Below are 27,384 nucleotides of genomic sequence, written 5' to 3'. Positions count from 1 at the left end.
CTGTTGCGCTGAGGGAGTCGCCACCACTGAGGTCACTGTTGCGCTGAGGGGGTCGCCACCACTGAGGTCACTGTTGCGCTGAGGGGGTCGCCACCACTGAGGTCACTGTTGCGCTGAGGGGGTCGGCACCACTGAGGTCACTGTTGCGCTGAGGGAGTCGGCACCACTGAGGTCACTGTTGCTCTGAAGGGGGGGGGGGGGGGGTCGGCACCACTGAGGTCACTGTTGCGCTGAGGGGTCGGCACCACTGAGGTCACTGTTGCGCTGAGGGGGTCGGCACCACTGAGGTCACTGTTGCGCTGAGGGGGTCGGCACCACTGAGGTCACTGTTGCGCTGAGGGGGTCGGCACCACTGAGGTCACTGTTGCGCTGAGGGGGTCGGCACCACTGAGGTCACTGTTGCGCTGAGGGGGTCGGCACCACTGAGGTCACTGTTGCGCTGAGGGGGGGGGGGGGCGGCACCACTGAGGTCACTGTTGCGCTGAGGGGTCGGCACCACTGAGGTCACTGTTGCGCTGAGGGAGTCGGCACCACTGAGGTCACTGTTGCAGTGATTTTATGAGGTTTAAAGGGTTTGTCCTAAGATCAATATTGATCACCTGTTGTTAAAGAGGACCCCTCACCTCTCCGGATTTGTCTGTTTTGGTAACTACTTGCACCTCCCATGTAATAACAATCCTGGAGCTTCTACTCTTATGACTTTATGTTGCACCATTCCTCTTATTTCTGCTATTAGTTATGAATGACTTGCTAGCAGTTTGCAGTGAATGTCCAGATGGGGGTGTCACTGCACAGCCTGATATTATTCAATCACTGCTGTCAACTGGTAACGCCCCGCTGGACCTTTATTGCAGACTACTAGCAATTTGTTCATAAGTTCTAGTAGGAATAATAGAGGAATGGTACAATATAGAGTCACAAGAATTGATTCCCCAGAATTGTTATTGCATGGGAAATGCAAGTAGTTAATAAAACAGACATGTCCCCCTTCAAGTACATGATCGCTGGGGGTCCCACCTTGGTTACCATGTTCTAGTGTTCTCTGGGTCAAGTATGGATAGGTAAATAGTGTTGATCTTGGGACAATCCCTTAAATATTTGCTGCCGTTTCTGTGCCACTGGTCACTGGGGTTTGCCATCCATTACGTGGCCATTGCTGCCCACCAAAGTTATGTCCTTGTAGAGGAACTCTCAGGTGGGTATGTCGGTGCCACCGGGGCTGTTGGTAGACTCTGAAGAGACCTGAGGCACTGGCAGAGCAGGACACAGGCACAATGGATGGTGGTGCATGCTGGTGCCAAGGACACAAACAAAAGACCTAGGCACATACCTCTGGTGCCAGGTGCTCGCACCGCCACAGTCACATGTGGATCTGGATGACGTTATCATGCAGTAATAACCTGCTCGCCTGTAGATCTAGGGTGCAGCAACCTTCGGCACTCCAGCTGCTGTGAAACTACAACACCCAGCATGCACACTTGCTCAGCTGTTCTTGTAACTCCTAAAGAAGTGAAAGGAGGATATTGGGAGTTGTAGTTTCAGAACAGCTGGAGTTGCGGAGGTTGCTTATCTCTGATCTAGAGGCTGTCATTTTGTGCTGTGCTTGATCTTGCTATAAAGGGGACTTTGTCTTCCATGACCCATTGCCCTATCTCATGCCACCAGATAATGCCACCACCGCTGTGGTTATTGGATTATACAGTCCCTTGGCAGAGGGACTGTATGGGACTGTATGTCCTGGAGGCTGTAAATGGCCACATGCAGTCCTTGTAGCACCATGTTACACCATACGGCGCCGCATTACAGAAGAAATCCTTATAGCATATAATAGGTCTAGTTCAGCGTCTGATGGAACATGCTGCAATGAATTATCCTTGATGGATTTATAGGAAAGCTGACAGGTGACATAGGTAGAGGTCTACGGGTGACAGGGTCCGTTATGGAGGTTGTATGGAGCCGTGACTTGCCCTTGTGCATGAAGCCTCGCTGACTTCCATAAGCAGGAGTCTGAAGCGCTCAGCCACTTTTCCTCACTGCTGAGTGCTGTAGTGAAGACGGTCCCCTAGATCTTCTATTGAAGCCGTCTTCAGTACTGCACTCAGCAGGGAAGAGAGACGGCGCTCGGCTGAGCGCTTAAGACTCATCATTATAGAGAAAAACGAGGCGCTCAGATCCGGGACCCCCCCCTTCCCCCCACTATATTTCACAGCAAGGCCACTTACCCCGCCAGTGAGGATTGCGCGCCTCCTTCCTCACTTCAGAGCGGTGTGCCATAAGCTCCGGCAGCCGCTCAAACTGACCAATAACAATTACTGTATCGGTGCGCTGCTCGTGCCGTTCACTGCGCTGTTGAATGGCAGGGAAAAGTCTAAGGAGTATCGTTACGCCTTAGACTTTTTCCAGGGAGTAAAATGGCCTGAACAGGAGTCTGACGCTTGTACAGGCGTTATTGCAACCTCTGGCCGGCAATGTGCGGTCCGCATAATGCAGAAAGCACATTGCCGCTGTCCATGTTTTGCGGATCCGCAAAACACGTTGCTGACGTGTGAATGGAGCCTAAATACACACAAGGAACCAGGAGGGAAATGCTGGTGGCAGGAGTGCAGACCGCAGCTAAGAACCCCGCTGCCCACGCCCCTGAACACAGCATGCAGTAGCAGGGAGGAGTGAAGAAGCCCGGCACCTGTACCCGAGTGTGGGGACAGAATCGCAGGTATGGGGAGCTGGGCTAACACAATGGGAGGGGGTTTCCATCACAGAATCTGCATGGAAATCCACATACAAAAAAATGCTGTATGAATAAGGCTGGTTTCACACTAGTGCTTTCATTTTTGCCTCGTTAAGACCGGATCTTCGCCGGTCCCAGTTATAGTTAATGGGACCGGACGGACACGTTGTAGCTTCTGACAATGCCAGAATGCAGAGAGATCTGCCATGCTGTTCCCTGCCAGATGTACAAGCGCTAGTGTGAAACTAGCCTAAGCCCTAGTGGCCCAAGTCCTTACTACTGGACTTCCAAATGATCTGGTTCCAGGATATTTACTGTCCTCTAGGGCTCCAGTATCAAGGCTTGGCTTGGCGTTAGGTAACAGCTTTGACTGTGTACACTGCAATGCATAAACTAATTGTGGTCTCTGATTGGTTGCAAGGTTTATATTAATGTCTCCTACATAATCGCTGCCCCCACAGCACGCAACGCTGTCAATGCTTTCACGGTAATAACAGGGGGAGTGGTTCACCTGATCTGCCGGGCCACAGACAACAATGGTGGGCCAACTACACCCGGTGAAACCGTCAATCATGTCAGGTCACTATGACCAACCCGATGTTCTGGCGAATCATGACGCCATTGTAATAAAACGATGGGATGCAGAATGGGAACTGCAATAGCGGTCCGTAAAAAGGTGCGATTTCTGGTAAAGCTAAGTGGTAACCAACATGTATTGGTTGTCACTCAGCGGTCCCACAAATGAGTTGCATTAAGAACTGCAGCATGATTTTAGAAATCAGATTTTAAATCCTAATTACTGTAAAATGAGGAACTTTTCAGATTTATACTCAGTTCTTTGCCATTTTCAATAAGTCTGCTTTCTGTCAGTGAACAAGAACATTCCAAGATTTAAAATCTGTATAGACCAGGGATGCCCAAACTGCGGCCCTCCAGCTGTTGCAAAACTACAACTCCCAGCATACAGCTATCAGCCTACCTCTGGGCGTGGTGGGAGTTGTAGTTTTACAACAGCTGGAGGGCGCAGGCTGAGCATCCCTGGTACAGACCATTACCAGCAACATCAGTGCTCTCTCTCTCTCTCGTCACAAACTCTTGTCCTGTCAGTTGGATCTAAATAATGAACGTTCCCATTCAACAACAGCAAACACGTGTTAAAAATGGTGAGGAATTAAAAGACATAGTCAGTTATAGAACTGGACCGGCCCTTTAAGAAGTGAGAGCGCATCAGTTCTTCAGCACCATGGACAGGGCAACATTCACCCCAGCACTGACAGCATGCAGTAAGCCGACACACCAGGAGGGTGACCGATAAGGTGACATTGGATTTCTAGGTCCCACACCACAATGTCCTTAGATTAAGATACAACAAAGGGTGCAACTTCACCTTCACGAATTAAAAAAAAAAGTCTGCACCCCTGTGTATAATCAACATGTACTCAAAAAAGTCCAATACTTGGTGCTGCTTGGGGAACCAGCTTCTTAGGCTATGACTTTCCACAATATTAGTATTCCACTCTGCTGAAATACTCTGTACTGCTGCTCCCTCTTTGTTTCTCTCGATCTCTGACCTTCTGCAATATCAGCATTCTCCTCTCCTGAAATACTCTGTCCTGCTTGAGCCGATTTGCTCTATGCTCAGCTCCAGGCAGGCGTCCAACCTTGGATTCCATTTGACTGAACGAGGACGTGTGCCCCTACCCCCACCTGACGTGCCCAAGGGAACTGGCCAACTGCTGTGTTATGGATTAAAATGCTAGCTGTGCGAGGGGGGGGGGAGAGGGATGGTATAGCTCCCATACGTACAAATTCTGCCATCGACACAGCCAGAGCCTCATCCACAAGCGGCTGCAGAGCATCTGGGTCAACGGAGAACAGTGGCGTAATTACATTCATATTTCCTCATTTGCGTCTGCCCGGCAGGAGGCCGGTGGGGAGCCTTGAGAACCAAATAAGCTGCATTTGTCACATTTATGCACAGTACAGGCGCTATAGGAGAAGCGGTGCACTGGGATGAGCGTTATGTCTGAGGCAAACGGAAGCAGCATTAACAGTGGGTTCACATGGTTTTTAGAGGTTTTTTCAGCACTTTTACATTTTTAGCGGCGCTTTTTTTTAGCAGTAAAAACTCCAGCTCTAGAAGTCAGCCGAAGGCCTACGGGAAATATGAAACATAGGGCACGCAAGCGTTTTTTTTTGTGCTGGCATTTATGTTCATTAGGTGGAATTTTTTCCAAAAATGCAGCACGCTGGAACATTTTTTAGAAGTCTGGAAAACATTTTCACTATAGGAGAAAACTGCTGTGAAGAAAAACGCTAGTGGTCAAACACGTCTGGCGTTCCCATACTCCGGTCTTGACCCCTGTGCGCTGAAGTGAGATGCGCCTAATTTATTAAGAGGCAGACATCCATTAATAAATTATTCGCATCTCTGGTAGTCCATGCAGCAGAAATTCAAGTCTACATGAGCCAGCGGCTAGCGTACGCTTCAGCTATAACAAGTCAGTTACAGCGCTCGCTCAAGATACAATATTTTCAACATACAATGGTCTTTTCTGACCCATCGTAAGCTGAAACCAGACCCAACATACAATGTCTCAGACTGAGACCCAACCAAAGCCACTTCTCTGGTAAAACAGCTGGATTAGGCGCTAGTTAGCAGCTATTCCTGACTGTTATATGGAAGGACTTGTTTTATCTGTCTTAGTTACCTGCTTATTTTTTTTAAAGGGAACCTGTCACCTGGATTTTGGGTATAGAGCTGAGGACATTGGTTGCTGGATGTCCACTAGCACATCCGCAATACCCAGTCCCCATAGCTCTGTGTGCTTTTATTGTGTAAAATAACCAATCTGATGCATATGCAAATTAACATAAAAGAGTCATATCTTACTTGTGTGACAGGAGAAGAGTCATATTTTCAAGCTCTGACTCATCTCAGGCTAATTTGCATATGTATCAAATCGGTTTTCGTACACAATAAAAGCACACAGAGCTATGGGGACTGGGTATTGCCTATGTGCTAGCGGCCATCTAGCAACCCATGTCCTCAGCTCTATACCCAAAATCCTGGTGACAGGTTCCCTTTAAATCTTATTTTTCTCATATCTTGGATGACATTTTGGGGCTTTGGAACCGATTACTCAACTTACAATGGTCCTCCTGGAACCAATTAATATTGTATCTTGAGGGACCACTGTATTGTTAACCGCCTCCGGACCGCCTAACGCAGATTCGCGTTCCGGAGGCGGCAGCCCTGCGCAGAGTCACGCATATATGCGTCATCTCGCGCGAGCCGAGATTTCCTGTGAACGCGCGCACACAGGAACGGAAGGTAAGAGAGTGGATCTCCAGCCTGCCAGCGGCGATCGTTCGCTGGCAGGCTGGATATTGTGATTTTTTTTTTAACCCCGAACAGGTATATTAGACGCTGTTTTGATAACAGCGTCTAATATACCTGCTACCTGGTCCCCTGGTGGTCCCCTTTGTTTGGATCGACCACCAGAGGACACAGGTAGCTCAGTAATATGTTGCACCAAGCACCACTACACTACACTACACCCCCCCTGTCACTTATTAACCCCTTATTCACCCCTGATCACCCCATATAGACTCCCTGATCACCCCCCTGTCATTGATCACCCCCCTGTAAAGCTCCATTCAGATGTCCGCATGATTTTTACGGATCCACTGATAGATGGATCGGATCCGCAAAACGCATACGGACGTCTGAATGGAGCCTTACAGGGGCGTGATCAATGACTGTGGTGATCACCCCATATAGACTCCCTGATCACCCCCCTGTCATTGATTACCCCCCTGTCATTGATCACCCCCCTGTAAGGCTCCAGACATTTTTTTGGCCCAAGTTAGCGGAAATTATTATTTTTTTCTTACAAAGTCTCATATTCCACTAACTTGTGTCAAAAAATTAAATCTCACATGAACTCACCATACCCCTCACGGAATCCAAATGCGTAAAAATTTTTAGACATTTATATTCCAGACTTCTTCTCACGCTTTAGGGCCCCTAGAATGCCAGGGCAGTATAAATACCCCACATGTGACCCCATTTCGGAAAGAAGACACCCCCAGGTATTCCGTGAGGGGCATATTGAGTCCATGAAAGATTGAAATTTTTGTCCCAAGTTAGCGGAAAGGGAGACTTTGTGAGAAAAAAATAAATAAAATCAATTTCCGCTAACTTGTGCCAAAAAAAAAAATTTCTATGAACTCGCCATGCCCCTCATTGAATACCTTGGGGTGTCTTCTTTCCAAAATGGGGTCACATGTGGGGTATTTATACTGCCCTGGCATTTTAGGGGCCCTAAAGCGTGAGAAGAAGTCTGGGATCCAAATGTCTAAAAATGCCCTCATAAAAGGAATGTGGGCCCCTTTGCGCATCTAGGCTGCAAAAAAGTGTCACACATCTGGTATCGCCATACTCAGGATAAGTTGGGCAATGTGTTTTGGGGTGTCATTTTACATATACCCATGCTGGGTGAGACAAATATCTTGGTCAAATGCCAACTTTGTATAAAAAAAAAAAATGGGAAAAGTTGTCTTTTGCCGAGATATTTCTCTCACCCAGCATGAGTATATGTAAAAAGACACCCCAAAACACATTGCCCAACTTCTCCTGAATACGGCGATACCACATGTGTGACACTTTTTTGCAGCCTAGGTGGGCAAAGGGGCCCACATTCCAAAGAGCACCTTTAGGATTTCACAGGTCATTTACCTACTTACCACACATTAGGGCCCCTGGAAAATGCCAGGGCAGTATAACTACCCCACAAGTGACCCCATTTTGGAAAGAAGACACCCCAAGGTATTCCATGAGGGGCATGGCGAGTTCCTAGACTTTTATATTTTTTGTCACAAGTTAGCGGAAAATGATGATTTTTTTATTTTTATTTTCCCCTTACAAAGTCTCATATTCCACTAACTTGTAACAAAAAATAAAAACTTCCATGAACTCACTATGCCCATCACGAAATACCTGGGGGTGTCTTCTTTCCAAAATGGGGTCACTTGTGGGGTAGTTATGCTGCCCTGGCATTCTAGGGGCCCAAATGTGTGGTAAGAAGTTTGAAATCAAAATGTGTAAAAAATGACCGGTGAAATCCGAAAGGTGCTCTTTGGAATATGGGCCCCTTTGCCCACCTAGGCTGCAAAAAAGTGTCACACATGTGGTATCTCCGTACTCAGGAGAAGTTGGGGAATGTGTTTTGGGGTGTCATTTTACATATACCCATGCTGGGTGAGAGAAATATCTTGGCAAAAGACAACTTTTCCCATTTTTTTATACAAAGTTGGCATTTGACCAAGATATTTATCTCACCCAGCATGGGTATATGTAAAATGACACCCCAAAACACATTCCCCAACTTCTCCTGAGTACGGAGATACCACATGTGTGACACTTTTTTGCAGCCTAGGTGGGCAAAGGGGCCCATATTCCAAAGAGCACCTTTCGGATTTCACCGGTCATTTTTTACACATTTTGATTTCAAACTTCTTACCACACATTTGGGCCCCTAGAATGCCAGGGCAGCATAACTACCCCACAAGTGACCCCATTTTGGAAAGAAGACACCCCAAGGTATTCGCTGATGGGCATAGTGAGTTCATAGAAGTTTTTATTTTTTGTCACAAGTTAGTGGAATATGAGACTTTGTAAGAAAAAAAAAAAAAAAAATCATCATTTTCCGCTAACTTGTGACAAAAAATAAAAAGTTCTATGAACTCACTATGCCCATCAGCAAATACCTTAGGGTGTCTACTTTCCGAAATGGGGTCATTTGTGGGGTGTTTGTACTGTCTGGGCATTGTAGAACCTCAGGAAACATGACAGGTGCTCAGAAAGTCAGAGCTGCTTCAAAAAGCGGAAATTCACATTTTTGTACCATAGTTTGTAAACGCTATAACTTTTACCCAAACCATTTTTTTTTTTACCCAAACATTTTTTTTTTTTATCAAAGACATGTAGAACAATAATTTAGGGCAAAATTTATATATGGATGTCGTTTTTTTTGCAAAATTTTACAACTGAAAGTGAAAAATGTCATTTTTTTGCAAAAAAAAAATCGTTAAATTTCGATTAATAACAAAAAAAAGTAAAAATGGCAGCAGCAATGAAATACCACCAAATGAAAGCTCTATTAGTGAGAAGAAAAGGAGGTAAAATTCATTTGGGTGGTAAGTTGCATGACCGAGCAATAAACAGTGAAAGTAGGGTAGGTCAGAAGTGTAAAAAGTGGCCTGGTCTTTAAGGGTGTTTAAGCTATGGGAGCTGAGGTGGTTAAACTGCTGGGCCACGTGAAGCCCCGCCCCTACCGCCATTTTAGAAAAGTGGTGAGAACAAGGGCAGACTGGAAAAAAAATACCTATAAAAAAGTGGCCCCATGTCGTAGGCGGGTCTAAACTGATAGAAAGCGGGTCATCACAGGTAGGCAGGGCCTGCAATATTTTAGTGCACCACAAAATGGCTGCTGACACTGGGTGAATAAACTACACGTTTTCCTTTGAAATCCGTAGTGTGCTGCTGGCCTTCTTTCGTTTCTATATCTATATATCTACACACACACATATACAGAGGTCACGCTACATTTTTTCTGGAAGAGTAAAAATACTCCTCTTAGGCTACTTTCACACTAGCGTTCGGGGCTCCGCTTGTGAGCTCCGTTTGAAGGGTCTCACAAGCGGCCCCGAACGCATCCGTACTGCCCTAATGCATTCTGAGTGGACGCGGATCCGCTCAGAATGCATCAGTCTGGCAGCGTTCAGCCTCCGCTCCGCTCAGCAAGCGGACACCCGAATGCTGCTTGCAGCGTTCGGGTGTCCGCCTGGCCGTGCGGAGGCGAGCGGATCCGTCCAGACTTACAATGTAAGTCAATGGGGACTGATCCGTTTGAAGATGACACAATATGGCTCAATTTTCAAACGGATCCGTCAGCCATTGACTTTCAATGTAAAGTCTGGACGGATCCGTCTGAACTACTTTCACACTTTGCATTATAGCTTACAAAAAATTCGAAGTGTGAAAGTAGTTCAGACGGATCCAAACGTCGGCATTATAGGAGCGGATCCGTCTGTGCAGACAGCAGACGGATCTGCTCTGAACGCAAGTGTGAAAGTAGCCTTACCATTTTTGAGGAGTATTTTTAGGCGATGAAGAGTACGAAAGTTACAGTAATTCAAATAGTTAATACGAAGGCCTACGTAACATTAAGGGTTTGCTATTTATGCAGGGAATCCATTACTAGTACTCTAGAACTGTCTTCCATGCATAAATAGCAAATTTAGACAATTTTAAATTTAGCTGACATCATATACTAAACAAAAGACCACTGCCACCTAAACAGTGCCACCAGTGTTTGCTGGTATAGACGCGAACAGTAGACTCCTTATTACAGTCATTCCTCCAACGCCTAAAGCTGGGGACACTGTTACATGAGAGCTTCCCCCTCTGCATTGGTCTCAGATTGTAGTTAACTGCTTTTTGATAGAAAATGGACGTACTGCTATTGAAAACTATTAACTGCCTGAATAAGGTATGTTAAAAACAACTTTATTGTGTTCTTTTATAAAAAATAAATTAAAAAAAAATCGGTTCTCCACCAAATCTGGCGATCAGGCTAGTAGTATGAACTGGTGTATAAAGGGTATTTATAAATACTTCCTCCTCAACTCACACCAGAGGAAGTATTTATAAATATCCTTTATACACCAGTTCACACTACTAGCCTGATCGCCAGATTTGGTGGAGAACCGATTTTTTTTTATAAAAGAACACAATAAAGATGTTTTTAACGTACCTTATTCAGGCAGTTAATAGTGGTCTCAGATTGGATGCTAATGCTACGTAGTCTTAGGGTGGCACAGAGCTCTGCAGGGTCAGGTTGGCACAGTATGAGGCTATGCAAGCTTAGGGTGGCACAGAGCTCTGCAGGGTCAGGGTGGTAGGCTTAGGGTAGCACAGTGTGATAATGTACTGTATGTAGTGCACATAGTGGGATGTAGTGTGATTGTGTACTATTATAGTGTACATAGTGTGATAATGTACTGTATATACTGTACATAGTGATACAGTATACGGTATATAGTGTGATGTGTCATGGACTATAGTGCACATGGTTTAATAGTGTACGGTATATAGTGGGACAGTGATGCTTTTCCTTGGTCACTACTGTCTGTGTGTGAACCCGACCCTAACGCTCATGCAGCCTCCTTTTCCATGGTGCTTGCAGCCTCCTCTCTTCTCCCCTGTTATCTCCAGGACTTGCATTGGCAATGAGAGTAGGGGTATCTGTAAGTCAGTCATGCTGTGACATCTGTGTATCAGCCAGGAGGCATGTGCTGGGCCCCGCACCGGGTACACAGGCACATCACAGTCTGCTACACCTATAAGCTGCTCCTCCTTTATTTTTATGGCTATGGGACAATAGAATGACCTGCCCTGAGGGTCTCCCTCCCCTGTCCTCGCTGTCTTGCAGTTGGCGGTCAGACCCAAGTCTGAGGTTGGTGTTGCTTGCTGCTGGTCTCCTGTTGGCGTGTCTAGCGCTGAGACCCTCGCTGACTTCTATAAGCAGGAGTCTGAAGCGCTCAGCCACTTTTCCTTATTGCTAAGCGCGGTAGTGAAGACGGTCCCCTAGACCTTCTATTGAGGATGTCTTCAGTACCGCACTCAGCAGGGAGGAGAGACGGCGCTCGGCTGAGTGCTGCAGACTCATCACTGTAGGGAAAAACCAGGCGCTCAGATCCAGGACCCCCACTAAATTTCACTACACAGCAAGGCCACTTACCCCGCCAGTGAGGATTGTGCGCCTGCTTCCTTACTTCAGAGCAGTGTGGCATAAACTCCGGCAGCCGCTCAAACTGACCAATCACTAAGCTCCTTACTGAAGGAGCTTTGTTATTGGTTGTTTCAAGCACCAGCATCGGTGCGCTGCCCTTGCCATTCACAGCGCTCACTGCGCTGATGAATGGCAGGGAAAAGTCCCAAGGTGTATTGTTACGCCTTAGACTTTTTCCAGGGAGTAAAATGGCCTGAACAGGCGTCTATGACGCTTGTACAGGCGTTATTGTGACCTCTGTGTGTGTATATATTGTGAGAGAGTGACTGGAAAAGTAGTAGAGAATCGTTATATTTCCCCTAGGTTTCTTTCATATACCATGTACTATGCTACAGGAGGTGGATATCTCAACTAGGAAACCTGGGTGAGATATCAGAAATCCAGGAAAAGATGGTCTGCTTTAGCAAAGCATAGTTTGCTGAGGACTTTGGTAAATTGTGTTGTCGGGCCTGGATTTTAATGGAATGAGGATGCAGGTTGGTAGCGGGGCTCCTCATTCCCTTCCTGTCCAGAACAGGTTTCATATAGAGCTTTCAGCCAGGTGATGGAGCTCAGCTCATTTCTGGGCTATAAAGGTTTGCACTATGAGCATGTCTGGGTGGGGACTGGTTGAACTGACTGGCTTTCACCATTGCAGCTGAAGTCTGTGCAAACAACAAAAAGGACACTGAGTTTATTTTGAATTGTGTCGTGTGGCTGGTAGTAGGCCGCCCGGATAGAGAGGGTGATTTTAGGTTTAGTTAGTGCTCAGCCGAGCAGGGATTTATTTTGTATCTTTGCCTGAATGTAAAGGCCTTGTATTTTGTTTGTGGACGAGAATAAAGAAAACAGGCAAACCCCTGTGTGAACTGTGCCATTGTGTCACTGTCTCTGACTGCTGTGCCTACCACTATTGAACTGACCCCCACAATATATATATATATATATATACACACACACACTATAACAGGCTTTCATTATTTTTTTCTGTTTCTTTTCCTAGTTGATAACTAAATCACTGCCCGCACACAGGACTACTTCCACGGACACTAACTCCTACACACAGCCCTTCAAGCTTTTCAGCACCAAGGACAGATCTGAAGCAGCTGCGGGCGCAGGTCACGCCGAGAATCTAAACACGAACAGACATGGCCGATTCCTACCACCAGCCAGTAACAATCCCATGAAATTCTCCTACAGAGAGTCTGATGTATAGGACCAGGTCATATCTGTGACAATGATATAGGAAAATGGGTATGTAGGTCTAGATTTGGGGGGATTTATTATTGGGCGCTATGCCAGGATCATGACAGTCAGAGAAGAAGTTTGCACAAGTGGAAACCTAAAATATCACTCATGGGGGTTATCATCTCTTCAGCCGTAGGATCAGTAGCAGGATGACAGTGGGTTCTGCTTGAGGAACACTTTAACCACCTCAGCCCCCAGTGCTTAAACACCCTGAAAGACCAGGCCACTTTTTACACTTCTGACCTACACTACTTTCACCATTTATTGCTCGGTCATGCAACTTACCACCCAAATGAATTTTACCTCCTTTTCTTCTCACTAATAGAGCTTTCATTTGGTGGTATTTCATTGCTGCTGACATTTTTACTTTTTTTGTTATTAATCGAAATTTAACGATTTTTTTGCAAAAAAATGACATTTTTCACTTTCAGTTGTAAAATTTTGCAAAAAAAATGACATCCATATATAAATTTTGCTCTAAATTTATTGTTCTACATGTCTTTGATAAAAAAAAAATGTTTGGGTAAAAAAAAAATGGTTTGGGTAAAAGTTATAGCGTTTACAAACTATGGTACAAAAATGTGAATTTCCGCTTTTTGAAGCAGCTCTGACTTTCTGAGCACCTGTCATGTTTCCTGAGGTTCTACAATGCCCAGACAGTACAAACACCCCACAAATGACCCTATTTCTGAAAGTAGACACCCTAAGGTATTCGCTGATGGGCATAGTGAGTTCATAGAACTTTTTATTTTTTGTCACAAGTTAGCGGAAAATGATGATTTTTTATTTTTTTTTTTTTTTTCTTACAAAGTCTCATATTCCACTAACTTGTGACAAAAAATAAAAACTTCCATGAACTCACTATGCCCATCACGAAATACCTTGGGGTCTCTTCTTTCCAAAATGGGGTCACTTGTGGGGTAGTTATACTGCCCTGGCATTCTAGGGGCCCAAATGTGTGGTAAGGAGTTTGAAATCAAATTCTGTAAAAACTGACCAGTGAAATCCGAAAGGTGCTCTTTGGAATGTGGGCCCCTTTGCCCACCTAGGCTGCAAAAAAGTGTCACACATCTGGTATCTCCGTATTCAGTAGAAGTTGGGGAATGTGTTTTGGGGTGTCATTTTACATATACCCATGCTGGGTGAGATAAATATCTTGGTCAAATGCCAACTTTGTATAAAAAAATGGGAAAAGTTGTCTTTTGCCAAGATATTTCTCTCACCCAGCATGGGTATATGTAAAAAGACACCCCAAAACACATTCCCCAACTTCTCCTGAATACGGAGATACCAGATGTGTGACACTTTTTTGCAGCCTAGGTGGGCAAAGGGGCCCATATTCCAAAGAGCACCTTTCGGATTTCACTCGTCATTTTTTACAGAATTTGATTTCAAACTCCTTACCACACATTTGGGCCCCTAGAATGCCAGGGCAGTATAACTACCCCACAAGTGACCCCATTTTGGAAAGAAGAGACCCCAAGGTATTCGCTGATGGGCATAGTGAGTTCATGGAAGTTTTTATTTTTTGTCACAAGTTAGTGGAATATGAGACTTTGTATGAAAAAAAAAAAAAAAAAAAAAAAATCATCATTTTCCACTAACTTGTGACAAAAAATAAAAAATTCTAGGAACTCGCCATGCCCCTCACGGAATACCTTGGGGTGTCTTCTTTCCAAAATGGGGTCACTTGTGGGGTAGTTATACTGCCCTGGCATTTTCCAGGGGCCCTAATGTGTGGTAAGTAGGTAAATGACCAGTGAAATCCGAAAGGTGCTCTTTGGAATATGGGCCCCTTTGCCCACCTAGGCTGCAAAAAAGTGTCACACATCTGGTATCTCCGTACTCGGGAGAAGTTGGGGAATGTGTTTTGGGGTGTCTTTTTACATATACCCATGCTGGGTGAGAGAAATATCTTGGCAAAAGACAACTTTTCCCATTTTTTTATACAAAGTTGGCATTTGACCAAGATATTTATCTCACCCAGCATGGGTATATGTAAAATGACACCCCAAAACACATTCCCCACCTTCTCCTGAGTACGGAGATACCAGATGTGTGACACTTTTTTGCAGCCTAGGTGGGCAAAGGGGCCCATATTCCAAAGAGCACCTTTCGGATTTCACTCGTCATTTTTTACAGAATTTGATTTCAAACTCCTTACCACACATTTGGGCCCCTAAAATACCAGGGCATTATACCTACCCCACAAGTGACCCCATTTTGGAAAGAATAGACCCCAAGGTATTCGCTGATGGGCATAGTGAGTTCATGGAAGTTTTTATTTTTTGTCACAAGTTAGTGGAATATGAGACTTTGTATGAAAAAAAAAAATAAAAAAAAATCATCATTTTCCACTAACTTGTGACAAAAAATAAAAAATTCTAGGAACTCGCCATGCCCCTCACGGAATACCTTGGGGTGTCTTCTTTCCAAAATGGGGTCACTTGTGGGGTAGTTATACTGCCCTGGCATTTTCCAGGGGCCCTAATGTGTGGTAAGTAGGTAAATGACCAGTGAAATCAGAAAGGTGCTCTTTGGAATATGGGCCCCTTTGCCCACCTAGGCTGCAAAAAAGTGTCACACATCTGGTATCTCCGTACTCGGGAGAAGTTGGGGAATGTGTTTTGGGGTGTCTTTTTACATATACCCATGCTGGGTGAGAGAAATATCTTGGCAAAAGACAACTTTTCCCATTTTTTTATACAAAGTTGGCATTTGACCAAGATATTTATCTCACCCAGCATGGGTATATGTAAAATGACACCCCAAAACACATTCCCCAACTTCTCCTGAGTACGGCGATACCAGATGTGTGACACTTTTTTGCAGCCTAGATGCGCAAAGGGGCCCAAATTCCTTTTAGGAGGGCATTTTTAGACATTTGGATACCAGACTTCTTCTCACGCTTTGGGGCCCCTAGAATGCCAGGGCAGTATAAATACCCCACATGTGACCCCATTTTGGAAAGAAGACACCCCAAGGTATTCAATGAGGGGCATGGCGAGTTCATAGAAATTTTTTTTTTTTGGCACAAGTTAGCGGAAATTGATATTTTTTATTTTTTTCTCACAAAGTCTCCCGTTCCGCTAACTTGGGACAAAAATTTCAATCTTTCATGGACTCAATATGCCCCTCACTGAATACCTGGGGGTGTCTTCTTTCCGAAATGGGGTCACATGTGGGGTATTTATACTGCCCTGGCATTCTAGGGGCCCTAAAGCGTGAGAAGAAGTCTGGAATATAAATGTCTAAAAAATTTTACGCATTTGGATTCCGTGAGGGGTATGGTGAGTTCATGTGAGATTTAATTTTTTGTCACAAGTTAGTGGAATATGAGACTTTGTAAGAAAAAAAAATAATAATTCCGCTAACTTGGGCCAAAAAAATGTCTGAATGGAGCCTTACAGGGGGGTGATCAATGACAGGGGGGTTGATCAATGACAGGGGGGTTGATCAATGACAGGGGGGTGATCAATGACAGGGGGGGTGATCAATGACAGGGGGGGTGATCAATGACAGGGGTGGTGATCAATGACAGGGGTGGTGATCAATGACAGGGGGGTGATCAGGGAGTCTATATGGGGTGATAACCAGAGTCATTGATCACGCCCGTGTAAGGCTTCATTCAGACGTCCGGATGCGTTTTGCGGATCCGATCCATCTATCAGTGGATCCGTAAAAATCATGCGGACGTCTGAATGGAGCTTTACAGGGGGGTGATCAATGACAGGGGGGTAATCAATGACAGGGGGGTGATCAGGGAGTCTATATGGGGTGATCACCACAGTCATTGATCATGCCCCTGTAAGGCTTCATTCAGACGTCCGGATGCGTTTTGCGGATCCGATCCATCTATCAGTGGATCCGTAAAAATCATGCGGACGTCTGAATGGAGCTTTACAGGGGGGTGATCAATGACAGGGGGGTAATCAATGACAGGGGGGTGATCAGGGAGTCTATATGGGGTGATCACCACAGTCATTGATCATGCCCCTGTAAGGCTTCATTCAGACGTCCGGATGCGTTTTGCGGATCCGATCCATCTATCAGTGGATCCGTAAAAATCATGCGGACGTCTGAATGGAGCTTTACAGGGGGGTAATCAATGACAGGGGGGTGATCAATGACAGGGGGGTGATCAGGGAGTCTATATGGGGTGATAACCACAGTCATTGATCATGCCCCTGTAAGGCTTCATTCAGACGTCCGGATGCGTTTTGCGGATCCGATCCATCTATCAGTGGATCCGTAAAAATCATGCGGACATCTGAATGGAGCTTTACAGGGGGTTGATCAATGACAGGGGGGTAATCAATGACAGGGGGGTGATCAGGGAGTCTATATGGGGTGATCAGGGGCTAATAAGGGGTTAATAAGTGACGGGGGGGGGGTGTAGTGTAGTGTAGTGGTGCTTGGTGGGACTTTACTGAGCTACCTGTGTCCTCTGGTGGTCGATCCAAACAAATGGGACCACCAGAGGACCAGGTAGCAGGTATATTAGACGCTGTTATCAAAACAGCGTCTAATATACCTGTTAGGGGTTAAAAAAAACACATCTCCAGCCTGCCAGCGAACGATCGCCGCTGGCAGGCTGGAGATCAACTCTCTTACCTTCCGTTCCTGTGAGCGCGCGCGCCTGTGTGCGCGCGTTCACAGGAAATCTCGCGTCTCGCGAGAGGACGCGTATATGCGTCCAGGAGGAATGAATCAACCACCTCCAGGACGCGTCTGTGCGTACAGCGGTCCGGAGGTGGTTAAAGAACCAAACATTCAGCCTTCCCTCAGCTTCAGATGGCAACAGATTGCATTTGACTACACTGTGGGATAAAAGGAGATGAAGCTTGGATGCTCTAGTTCATATGGAAGTGTTAAGAGCCTCAGACACAGATTCTACATCGACATTCTGGAGGACATGGGATCCATGGAACCAATTCCGCACTTCCACTTCTTTTTCTGGGTGGTTGACAACTGGTATTATACCTGATAGCAGTTCTTAAAGTGGCGACTACGATATGTTAAGTTCATTTCTCTTCCCTTTTCCTCCCCTACCTCTTGTTCATGTTATGTCTTGGTCTGTCGAGTCTCGTCTTGTCCTTTCCCCTTGTCAATGTGAATATTTGACCAATTATTGGGAAATGTATGCCACACTTATTTAGTCAATCCTGATAGACTTCTTCAGCTTATTATATGTTGTGCCCTACTTAATTTGGCTTTCTTTATATTGTACTACCTCTGAAGCATTTATGTGGCCAGCAATTGGTCATCTCATTTCCTATATTTATATACTTGATATGTTTGTTATATCATACTTTTATGCTTCAATAAAATAATGATTGAACCGTAAAAGGAGATGAAGCTGCTCACAGTTGTACCCGTTTAAGGACTACAATTCTCAGCATCCCCCTATGAAATGGTCTTCCATGCAGTACATAGAGTGTAACACGTATGTAGTGTCCTCCTCCGCAGCGTAGGAAGAGCGTTTTCTGCATCTCTGAAGCTTTGCAGCAAAGTAATTCGCCCGGAGAGGCAGGGAGGGGGCGGACAGGTTACAACACTTCTACCTCTTGCCCACATTTTCCAGAAATACACAGGAAGCAGTGTGCGGAATAAAAGAAATGCAGAGACAGATCAATTCCCTCATTCGGCAGGAGGCCAGAGAGGTTTCCTAAAATGAGAATATCATGGAGAGGCCTGTGCCCAGCGGGCGATCCTCCTCTCACTTCAGTTTGAGTTACCCTGTCGTTTATTCCATTCGATACCCCCATCTACCAACCTTTCCGCACACGATCAGGATTGCAGATTTTCCGCACGGATTTGCATGTGAAAAATCTGCACCGTAGGTCATGCACTTTGTATTCTATGAGAATTTAAAATATTTTCATGTACACAATGTGGATTTTTTCCATGCGGATTTTAAAATCCGCAGCACGTCAATTTATTTTCTTTTTCCCACACCAGATTTTCTCCATTCACTTGAATGGGGAGAGAAAATCAGCGCCAAAACCACATAAAATCTGCACCAATTGATGTGGTTTGTCTGCACGGATTTCCCTGCGAACACTTGCGGATTTCAGTGCAGGTTCTCTGCACATAAATCCTGAACGTCTACAATTAACCTAAACCTTCTAACCCAACTGGAGATATAGAATAATATTCGTGAGACCCCTGTGCTTTGTGTGTGGACTGGGGGCAGATCTAAAAAGGTCCAACAGCGGGGCAATGGGATCCAAGGAATGAATGAATGTAGTGCTATATCCTTTTTTGTTCACATGGGCAGTATTATAGTAGTTCTATTCTTGTACCGTACATAGGAAGCAGTATTATAGTAGTTCTATTCTTGTACGTAGGTGGCAGTATTATAGTAGTTATATTCTTGTACATAGGAGGCAGGATTATAGTAGTTATATTCTTGTACATAGGAGGCAGTATTATAGTAGTTATATTCTTGTACATAGGAGGCAGGATTATAGTAGTTATATTCTTGTACATAGTGGTAGTATTATAGTAGTTATATTCTTGTACATAGCAGGCAGTATTATAGTAGTTCTATTCTTGTACGTAGGTGGCAGTATTATAGTAGTTATATTCTTGTACATAGGAGGCAGGATTATAGTAGTTATATTCTTGTACACAGGAGGCAGGATTATAGTAGTTATATTCCTGTACATAGGAGCAGTATTATAGTATATTCTTGTATATAGGAGGCAGGATTATAGTAGTTATATTCTTGTACATAGGAAGCAGTATTATAGTAGTTATATTCTTGTATATAGGAGGCAGGATTATAGTAGTTATATTCTTGTACATAGGAAGCAGTATTATAGTAGTTATATTCTTGTACTGTACATAGGGTGCAGCCATATAAATGGCACAGCTGGGATGGTTGTAGTCGCAGATTCCCCAGCAGCTCAGACCACCAAGCCAAAGCCCCAAAACATACCTACATCAGTCCAAGCAGAATCTAATAGATAATGTCATTCCACATCTTCTCCTAAATCAGTACGTGAATTGGATTAGGTCTTGAAATCAAACTACCAAGAGGTAAAGATCAGATTTAAAATTAACCGTGGATGAACCTCAACTCTCAAACACATTTCATCCACACAGTATGCTCCAGTATCCAAAAATATTCTCTAGATTTTGGGTTATACTATAAACTTCTAGATGACAACTGGAGTCAGCCGCAAGGTCCTGTACTCAGAATTGATCCTTCGAAGAATTACCCTATAAAGAAAACTATTAAATGAAGATTCCCTTTTGATAATTAGCCTGGTCTTCATTAGGAAGGTGAAAATCCATCCTGACCTAGTCCTGCTAACACAGCTCATGGCTATGCATCATCATGGGACAGCTGCTTTTACACCACTCACCCAACTACATTGCATTTCATGACAAACGTTCTTCTCTTTTAAAAGGGTCAGATATGGCTACTTTCACACTTGCGGCAGAGGAATCCGGCAAAACGCATGCAAACTGTATTTTAAGGGCTCGTTCACGCGAACGTATTTTGCGTTCCGTATACGCAATTTGCGGACCGCAAAAAACAGCACAGTCGTGTGAACGAGCCCTAAGACTGATCAGGATCCTGATCAGTCCTAAAAATGCATTGCAAGAACAGATCCATCTGTCCGTTTGTCATACGGACAAACAGATCAGTTTTGATTTTTTTTTTACCAGTCTGCGCATGTGCAGACCAGAAGGACGGATCCGGCATTCCGGTATTTTGAATGCCGCTTTCAGCACTAATATATTCCTATGGAAAAAAATTAAGGCAAGTCTTCCGTTTTTTTGCCCGGAGATAAAACCGTAGCATGCTACGGTTTTATCTTTTGCCTGATCAGTCAAACAAACTGAACTGAGGACATCCTGAACGGATTACTCTCCATTCAGAATGCATGGGGATATGCCTGATCAGTTATTTTCCGATATAGAGCCCCTGTGACGGAACTCTATGCCGAAAAGAAAAACGCAAGTGTGAAAGTACCCTAACACACCCTCATTAACCTATCTAGGTACGGGCATCTGCCAAACAGACGATGCTGCAGGTAACATGCCCCCTCAATCTCACGGCTCCCTTCATAGCCGTGTCACAGCTGTGAAATGAAAAAGTCTCATCTTTATCTGCAGGTAAATACAATCTATTGTCCTCTGTTATCAGCCATTTCAGAATCATGAAAGGATGATATTAATTCATAAAACATTAAAAAATTTCTGTCCCCCTGCAGAGGACCATCAGTAAATAGGAGCTATGCCACTTTTAAAGTCCTGCACCATTTACCAGCACCCCACCATGCTGTCACCTGTGTCCTGCACCATATACCAGCACTCCACCATGCTGTCACCTGTGTCCTGCACCATATACCAGCACCCCACCATGCTGTCACCTGTGTCCTGCACCATATACCAGCACCCCACCATGCTGTCACCTGTGTCCTGCACCATATACCAGCACCCCACCATACTGTCACCTGTGTCCTGCACCATATACCAGCACCCCACCATGCTGTCACCTGTGTCCTGCACCATATACCAGCACCCGACCATGCTGTCACCTGTGTCCTGCACCATATACCAGCACCCCACCATGCTGTCACCTGTGTCCTGCACCATATACCAGCACCCCACCATGCTGTCACCTGTGTCCTGCACCATATACCAGCACCCCACCATACTGTCACCTGTGTCCTGCACCATATACCAGCACCCCACCATGCTGTCACCTGTGTCCTGCACCATATACCAGCACCCCACCATGCTGTCACCTGTGTCCTGCACCATATACCAGCACCCCACCATGCTGACACCTGTGTCCTGCACTATCTAACCAGTACACCCCCCACACTGACCTGCACTATATAACCAGTACACCCCCCTCCACACTGACCTGCACTATATAACCAGTACAGCCCCCCCACACTGTGACCTGCACTATATAACCAGTACAGCCCCCCCACACTGTGACCTGCACTATATAACCAGTACAGCCCCCCCACACTGTGACCTGCACTATATAACCAGTACACCCCCCCACACTGTGACCTGCACTATATAACCAGTACACCCCCCCACACTGTGACCTGCACTATATAACCAGTACAGCCCCCCCACACTGTGACCTGCACTATATAACCAGTACACCCCCCCACACTGTGACCTGCACTATATAACCAGTACACCCCCCCCCCACACACTGTGACCTGCACTATATAACCAGTACACCCCCCCACACACTGTGACCTGCACTATATAACCAGTACACCCCCCACGATGTGACCTGCACTATATAACCAGTACACCCCCCCACGATGTGACCTGCACTATATAACCAGTACACCCCCCCCCCCACACTGTGACCTGCACTATATAACCAGTACACCCCCCCACGATGTGACCTGCACTATATAACTAGTACACCCCCCACACTGACCTGCACTATATAACCAGTACACCCCCCCCCACACTGTGACCTGCACTATATAACCAGTACACCCCCCCCCACACTGTGACCTGCACTATATAACCAGTACACCCCCCCCCCCACACTGTGACCTGCACTATATGACCAGTACACCCCCCACGATGTGACCTGCACTATATAACCAGTACACCCCCCCACACTGTGACCTGCACTATATAACCAGTACACCCCCCCACACTGTGACCTGCACTATATAACCAGTACACCCCCCCACACTGTGACCTGCACTATATAACCAGTACACCCCCCCCACACTGTGACCTGCACTATATAACCAGTACACCCCCCCCCCACACTGTGACCTGCACTATATAACCAGTACACCCCCCACGATGTGACCTGCACTATATAACCAGTACACCCCCCCACGATGTGACCTGCACTATATAACCAGTACACCCCCCCCACACTGTGACCTGCACTATATAACCAGTACACCCCCCCACGATGTGACCTGCACTATATAACTAGTACACCCCCCACACTGACCTGCACTATATAACCAGTACACCCCCCCCACACTGTGACCTGCACTATATAACCAGTACACCCCCCCCACACTGTGACCTGCACTATATAACCAGTACACCCCCCCCCCCCCACACTGTGACCTGCACTATATGACCAGTACACCCCCCACGATGTGACCTGCACTATATAACCAGTACACCCCCCCACACTGTGACCTGCACTATATAACCAGTACACCCCCCCCACACTGTGACCTGCACTATATAACCAGTACACCCCCCCACGATGTGACCCGTGACCTGCACCATATAACCAGTACACCCACACATGCCGTAACCAATCTCCTGCATCACAAATCAGCTTGCCCCCACAGTGACCTCCGTCCACCATACCGTGACCTCTGAGACAACACACTCCTCCGAGCCATATCTCACAATCCCCACACATCCAGATTCTCTGCATACAGAGCTGCACCATCCCTCCCATCATCCATACTGTGGTCATGGTACAGACACGACCAAACCCCCGGCTCAGGGAAAGGACGAGATGAAGAATTAGACATTTTATACAGTGCCTGAGATGATATACACTGGAGAGGGGGCGCATAATAATGGGGGGGTACAATAGTACTTACTTTCCTGTCCTGGGGAGGTTGCTCCGCTGCCAAAATGGTGTTAGGTTACAGCTGGCAGCAGAGATCCTGACCTAGATGATCACCGGCAGATAGTGACAGCAATGATGTGACCCCTGATCTCCCTGTAACACCCCCACTCCTAGTCCTGAATGATAAACCCATGTAATCAGTATAGCTAAACACTGGCAGAGCATGGGTTAATACTCTGCAGCAGGAACGGACAATGAAGACTAGCTCCGAGATGCCAGCCCCCATGTATAATCTGTATGAGGACACCTTGGCATTTTATGGCTGTTCCATCTATTCTAGAACCATAACACATACTGATTGAGCATGATGGGGGTGGTAGTTTTTTCAGGCAGAGAGCACCAGTCCCTAGTTATATTTCCAAGACTGCTTCAGATGGAAAGCTACAACTTCCAATATGTAAGACACATTCCCTGATACCACAACAGATGGGGTGCCCAAAAGATGCCTGATGCCATGCCAAGGCTTAGCCTACAGATATATGGGTCCACGGGCCCACAGGAGGGCAGCAGACTCCACGGACCCCACAGGAGGGCAGCAGAATCCACGGACCCCACACACAGGAGGGCAGCAGAATCCACGGACCCCACACACAGGAGGGCAGCAGAATCCACGGACCCCACACACAGGAGGGCAGCAGAATCCACGGACCCCACACACAGGAGGGCAGCAGAATCCACGGACCCCACACACAGGAGGGCAGCAGAATCCACGGACCCCACACACAGGAGGGCAGCAGAATCCACGGACCCCACACACAGGAGGGCAGCAGAATCCACGGACCCCACACACAGGAGGGCAGCAGAATCCACGGACCCCACAGGAGGGCAGCAGAATCCACGGACCCCACAGGAGGGCAGCAGAATCCACGGACCCCACAGGAGGGCAGCAGAATCCACGGACCCCACAGGAGGGCAGCAGAATCCACGGACCCCACAGGAGGGCAGCAGAATCCACGGACCCCACAGGAGGGCAGCAGAATCCACGGACCCCACAGGAGGGCAGCAGATTCCACGGACCCCACAGGAGGGCAGCCGATTCCACGGACCCCACAGGAGGGCAGCCGATTCCACGGACCCCACAGGAGGGCAGCCGATTCCACGGACCCCACAGGAGGGCAGCCGATTCCACGGACCCCACAGGAGGGCAGCCGATTCCACGGACCCCACAGGAGGGCAGCAGAATCCACGGACCCCACAGGAGGGCAGCAGAATCCACGGACCCCACAGGAGGGCAGCAGAATCCACGGACCCCACAGGAGGGCAGCAGAATCCACGGACCCCACAGGAGGGCAGCAGAATCCACGGACCCCACAGGAGGGCAGCAGAATCCACGTTTTTAATGTTATTTCGGTAGCTATATCCATGGGCCCTACAGAGGCAGTTCAAGCTATGGACCCTATAGAGAGCAGCTGAATACATTGACCCTATGGATGGCACTGATTCCATGGACCCAACAGAGGGCAACTAATGATACCAACCCTACAGAGGGCAACTAATGATACCAACCCTACAGAGGGCAACTAATGATACCAACCCTACAGAGGGCAACTAATGATACCAACCCTACAGAGGGCAACTAATGATACCAACCCTACAGAGGGCAACTAATGATACCAACCCTACAGAGGGCAACTCATGATACCAACCCTACAGAGGGCAACTCATGATACCAACCCTACAGAGGGCAACTCATGATACCAACCCTACAGAGGGCAACTCATGATACCAACCCTACAGAGGGCAACTCATGATACCAACCCTACAGAGGGCAACTAATGATACCAACCCTACAGAGGGCAACTAATGATACCAACCCTACAGAGGGAACCTGTGCAAATGGACTACTGTAAGAACTCTACGGAGGCCAGCTGAACCCAGGGAGCCTATAGAGGGCAAGAAACCTACATCCATGGAGCCTACAGAGGGCACCTCCCGGGATGGCGGAGCAGGGCACGGTACTCACTCGGTTTTCCTTCCCAGAATGGCCTTGCACAGGGTCGCGGGCTTGTGCTGGATCTGCGGGGAGCTCCGGGGCGCAGCGCTCGGTGCGGGCTCCGGCTCGGGCTCGCTGTGCGGGGCAGGCGGCGGATGCTGATGCGTCGGGGTGAGCGCCTGGACGTGTGCCGGGCTCTCGGGGGCGCTGTGGCTCTGTGGCGGCTGTTGGGTCGGGTTCGGGCTCTGCTGCTGCGCCGCCTGATGCACATCCCGGAGGCTCCGGTTCTCGCTGCCCAGCTGGTCCAAGCGCCGCTCCAGCTCGTCGATGCGCTGCCGCTGGGTGTGGATGAGGCTCTGCTGGTTTTGCACGATGGTGGTTAGTTCCCGCAGATACAGCACGGCGCGCACCGGGTTCTCCAGGAGATTCTCCATCATCATCCCGGGACCCGGACACACTGACAGCGGAGACTAGGCTGCCAGTAACGGGGGAGGGGGAGCAGGAGGCCGGACTTAGACAGCGCACTCGCCGCTGTTATATAACGTGGAAGGAGGAGGCTGCCCTGAGCCCACCCCCAATAGACCTCCCGAAGAGTGTCAGCTCCGCGGGCGCCGACCCTGGACCCATCTCCTGTCCTGTATGTATGATACCGCACAGAACCGCTTCTCCTGTCCTGTATGATACCGCACAGAACCGCTCCTCCTGTCCTGTATGATACCGCACAGAACCGCTTCTCCTGTCCTGTATGTATGATACCGCTCCTCCTGTCCTGTATGATACCGCACAGAACCGCTTCTCCTGTCCTGTATGTATGATACCGCACAGAACCGCTTCTCCTGTCCTGTATGTATGATACCGCTCCTCCTGTCCTGTATGTATGATACCGCACAGAACCGCTTCTCCTGTCCTGTATGATACAGCACAGAACCGCTTCTCCTGTCCTGTATGTATGATACCGCACAGAACCGCTTCTCCTGTCCTGTATGATACCGCACAGAACCGCTTCTCCTGTCCTGTTTGTATGATACCGCACAGTACCGCTTCTCCTGTCCTGTATGTATGATACCGCACAGAACCGCTCCTCCTGTCCTGTATGATACCGCACAGTACCGCTTCTCCTGTATGATACCGCACAGAACCGCTTCTCCTGTCCTGTATGTATGATACCGCACAGTACCGCTTCTCCTCTCCTGTATGATACCGCACAGAACCGCTCCTCCTGTCCTGTATGTATGATACCGCACAGTACCGCTTCTCCTGTCCTGTATGATACCGCACAGAACCGCTTCTCCTGTCCTGTATAATACCGCACAGAACCGCTTCTACTGTATGTATGATACCGCACAGAACCGCTTCTCCTGTCCTGTATGTATGATACCGCACAGAACCGCTTCTCCTGTCCTGTATGTATGATACCGCACAGAACCGCTCCTCCTGTCCTGTATGTATGATACCGCACAGAACCGCTCCTCCTGTCCTGTATGTATGATACCGCACAGAACCGCTTCTCCTGTCCTGTATGTATGATACCGCACAGTACCGCTTCTCCTGTCCTCTATGATACCGCACAGTATCGCTTCTACTGTATGTATGATACCGCACAGAACCGCTTCTCCTGTCCTGTATGTATGATACCGCACAGTACCACTTCTCCTATCCTGTATGATACCGCACAGTACCGCTTCTCCTGTCCTGTATGTATGATACCGCACAGTACCGCTTCTCCTATCCTGTATGATACCGCACAGTACCGCTTCTCCTATCCTGTATGATACCGCACAGTACCGCTTCTCCTCTCCTGTATGATACCGCACAGAACCGCTTCTCCTGTCCTGTATGATACCGCACAGAACCGCTTCTACTGTATGTATGATACCGCACAGAACCGCTTCTCCTGTCCTGTATGTATGATACCGCACAGAACCGCTTCTCCTGTCCTGTATGTATGATACCGCACAGAACCGCTCCTCCTGTCCTGTATGTAAGATACCGCACAGAAGCGCTCCTCCTGTCCTGTATGTAT

At 47.1% G+C, this 27,384-nt stretch overlaps 1 protein-coding gene across 6 annotated transcripts in view; it reads right to left on the bottom strand.

Annotated features, from left to right (window-relative positions):
- The window catches only part of IQSEC3 (IQ motif and Sec7 domain ArfGEF 3), a 148,880-nt gene extending 123,025 nt beyond the window's left edge, over nt 1-25,855 (bottom strand). For all 6 annotated transcript variants that reach the window (XM_040436318.1, XM_040436325.1, XM_040436334.1 and 3 more), the window contains exon 1: nt 25,392-25,855. In XM_040436318.1, the coding sequence (XP_040292252.1) occupies nt 25,392-25,801 (410 nt within the window). In that variant the 5' untranslated portion in view covers nt 25,802-25,855. The remainder of the gene's footprint in view (nt 1-25,391) is intronic.
- Between the last annotated feature and the right edge of the window lie 1,529 nt (nt 25,856-27,384).

This window comes from Bufo bufo, chromosome 1, assembly GCF_905171765.1.
Source record: "Bufo bufo chromosome 1, aBufBuf1.1, whole genome shotgun sequence".
Lineage (NCBI taxonomy): Eukaryota > Metazoa > Chordata > Amphibia > Anura > Bufonidae > Bufo > Bufo bufo.
The sequence above is the reverse complement of the archived record's forward strand: the minus strand, read 5'-3'. Positions and strand labels throughout refer to the sequence as shown.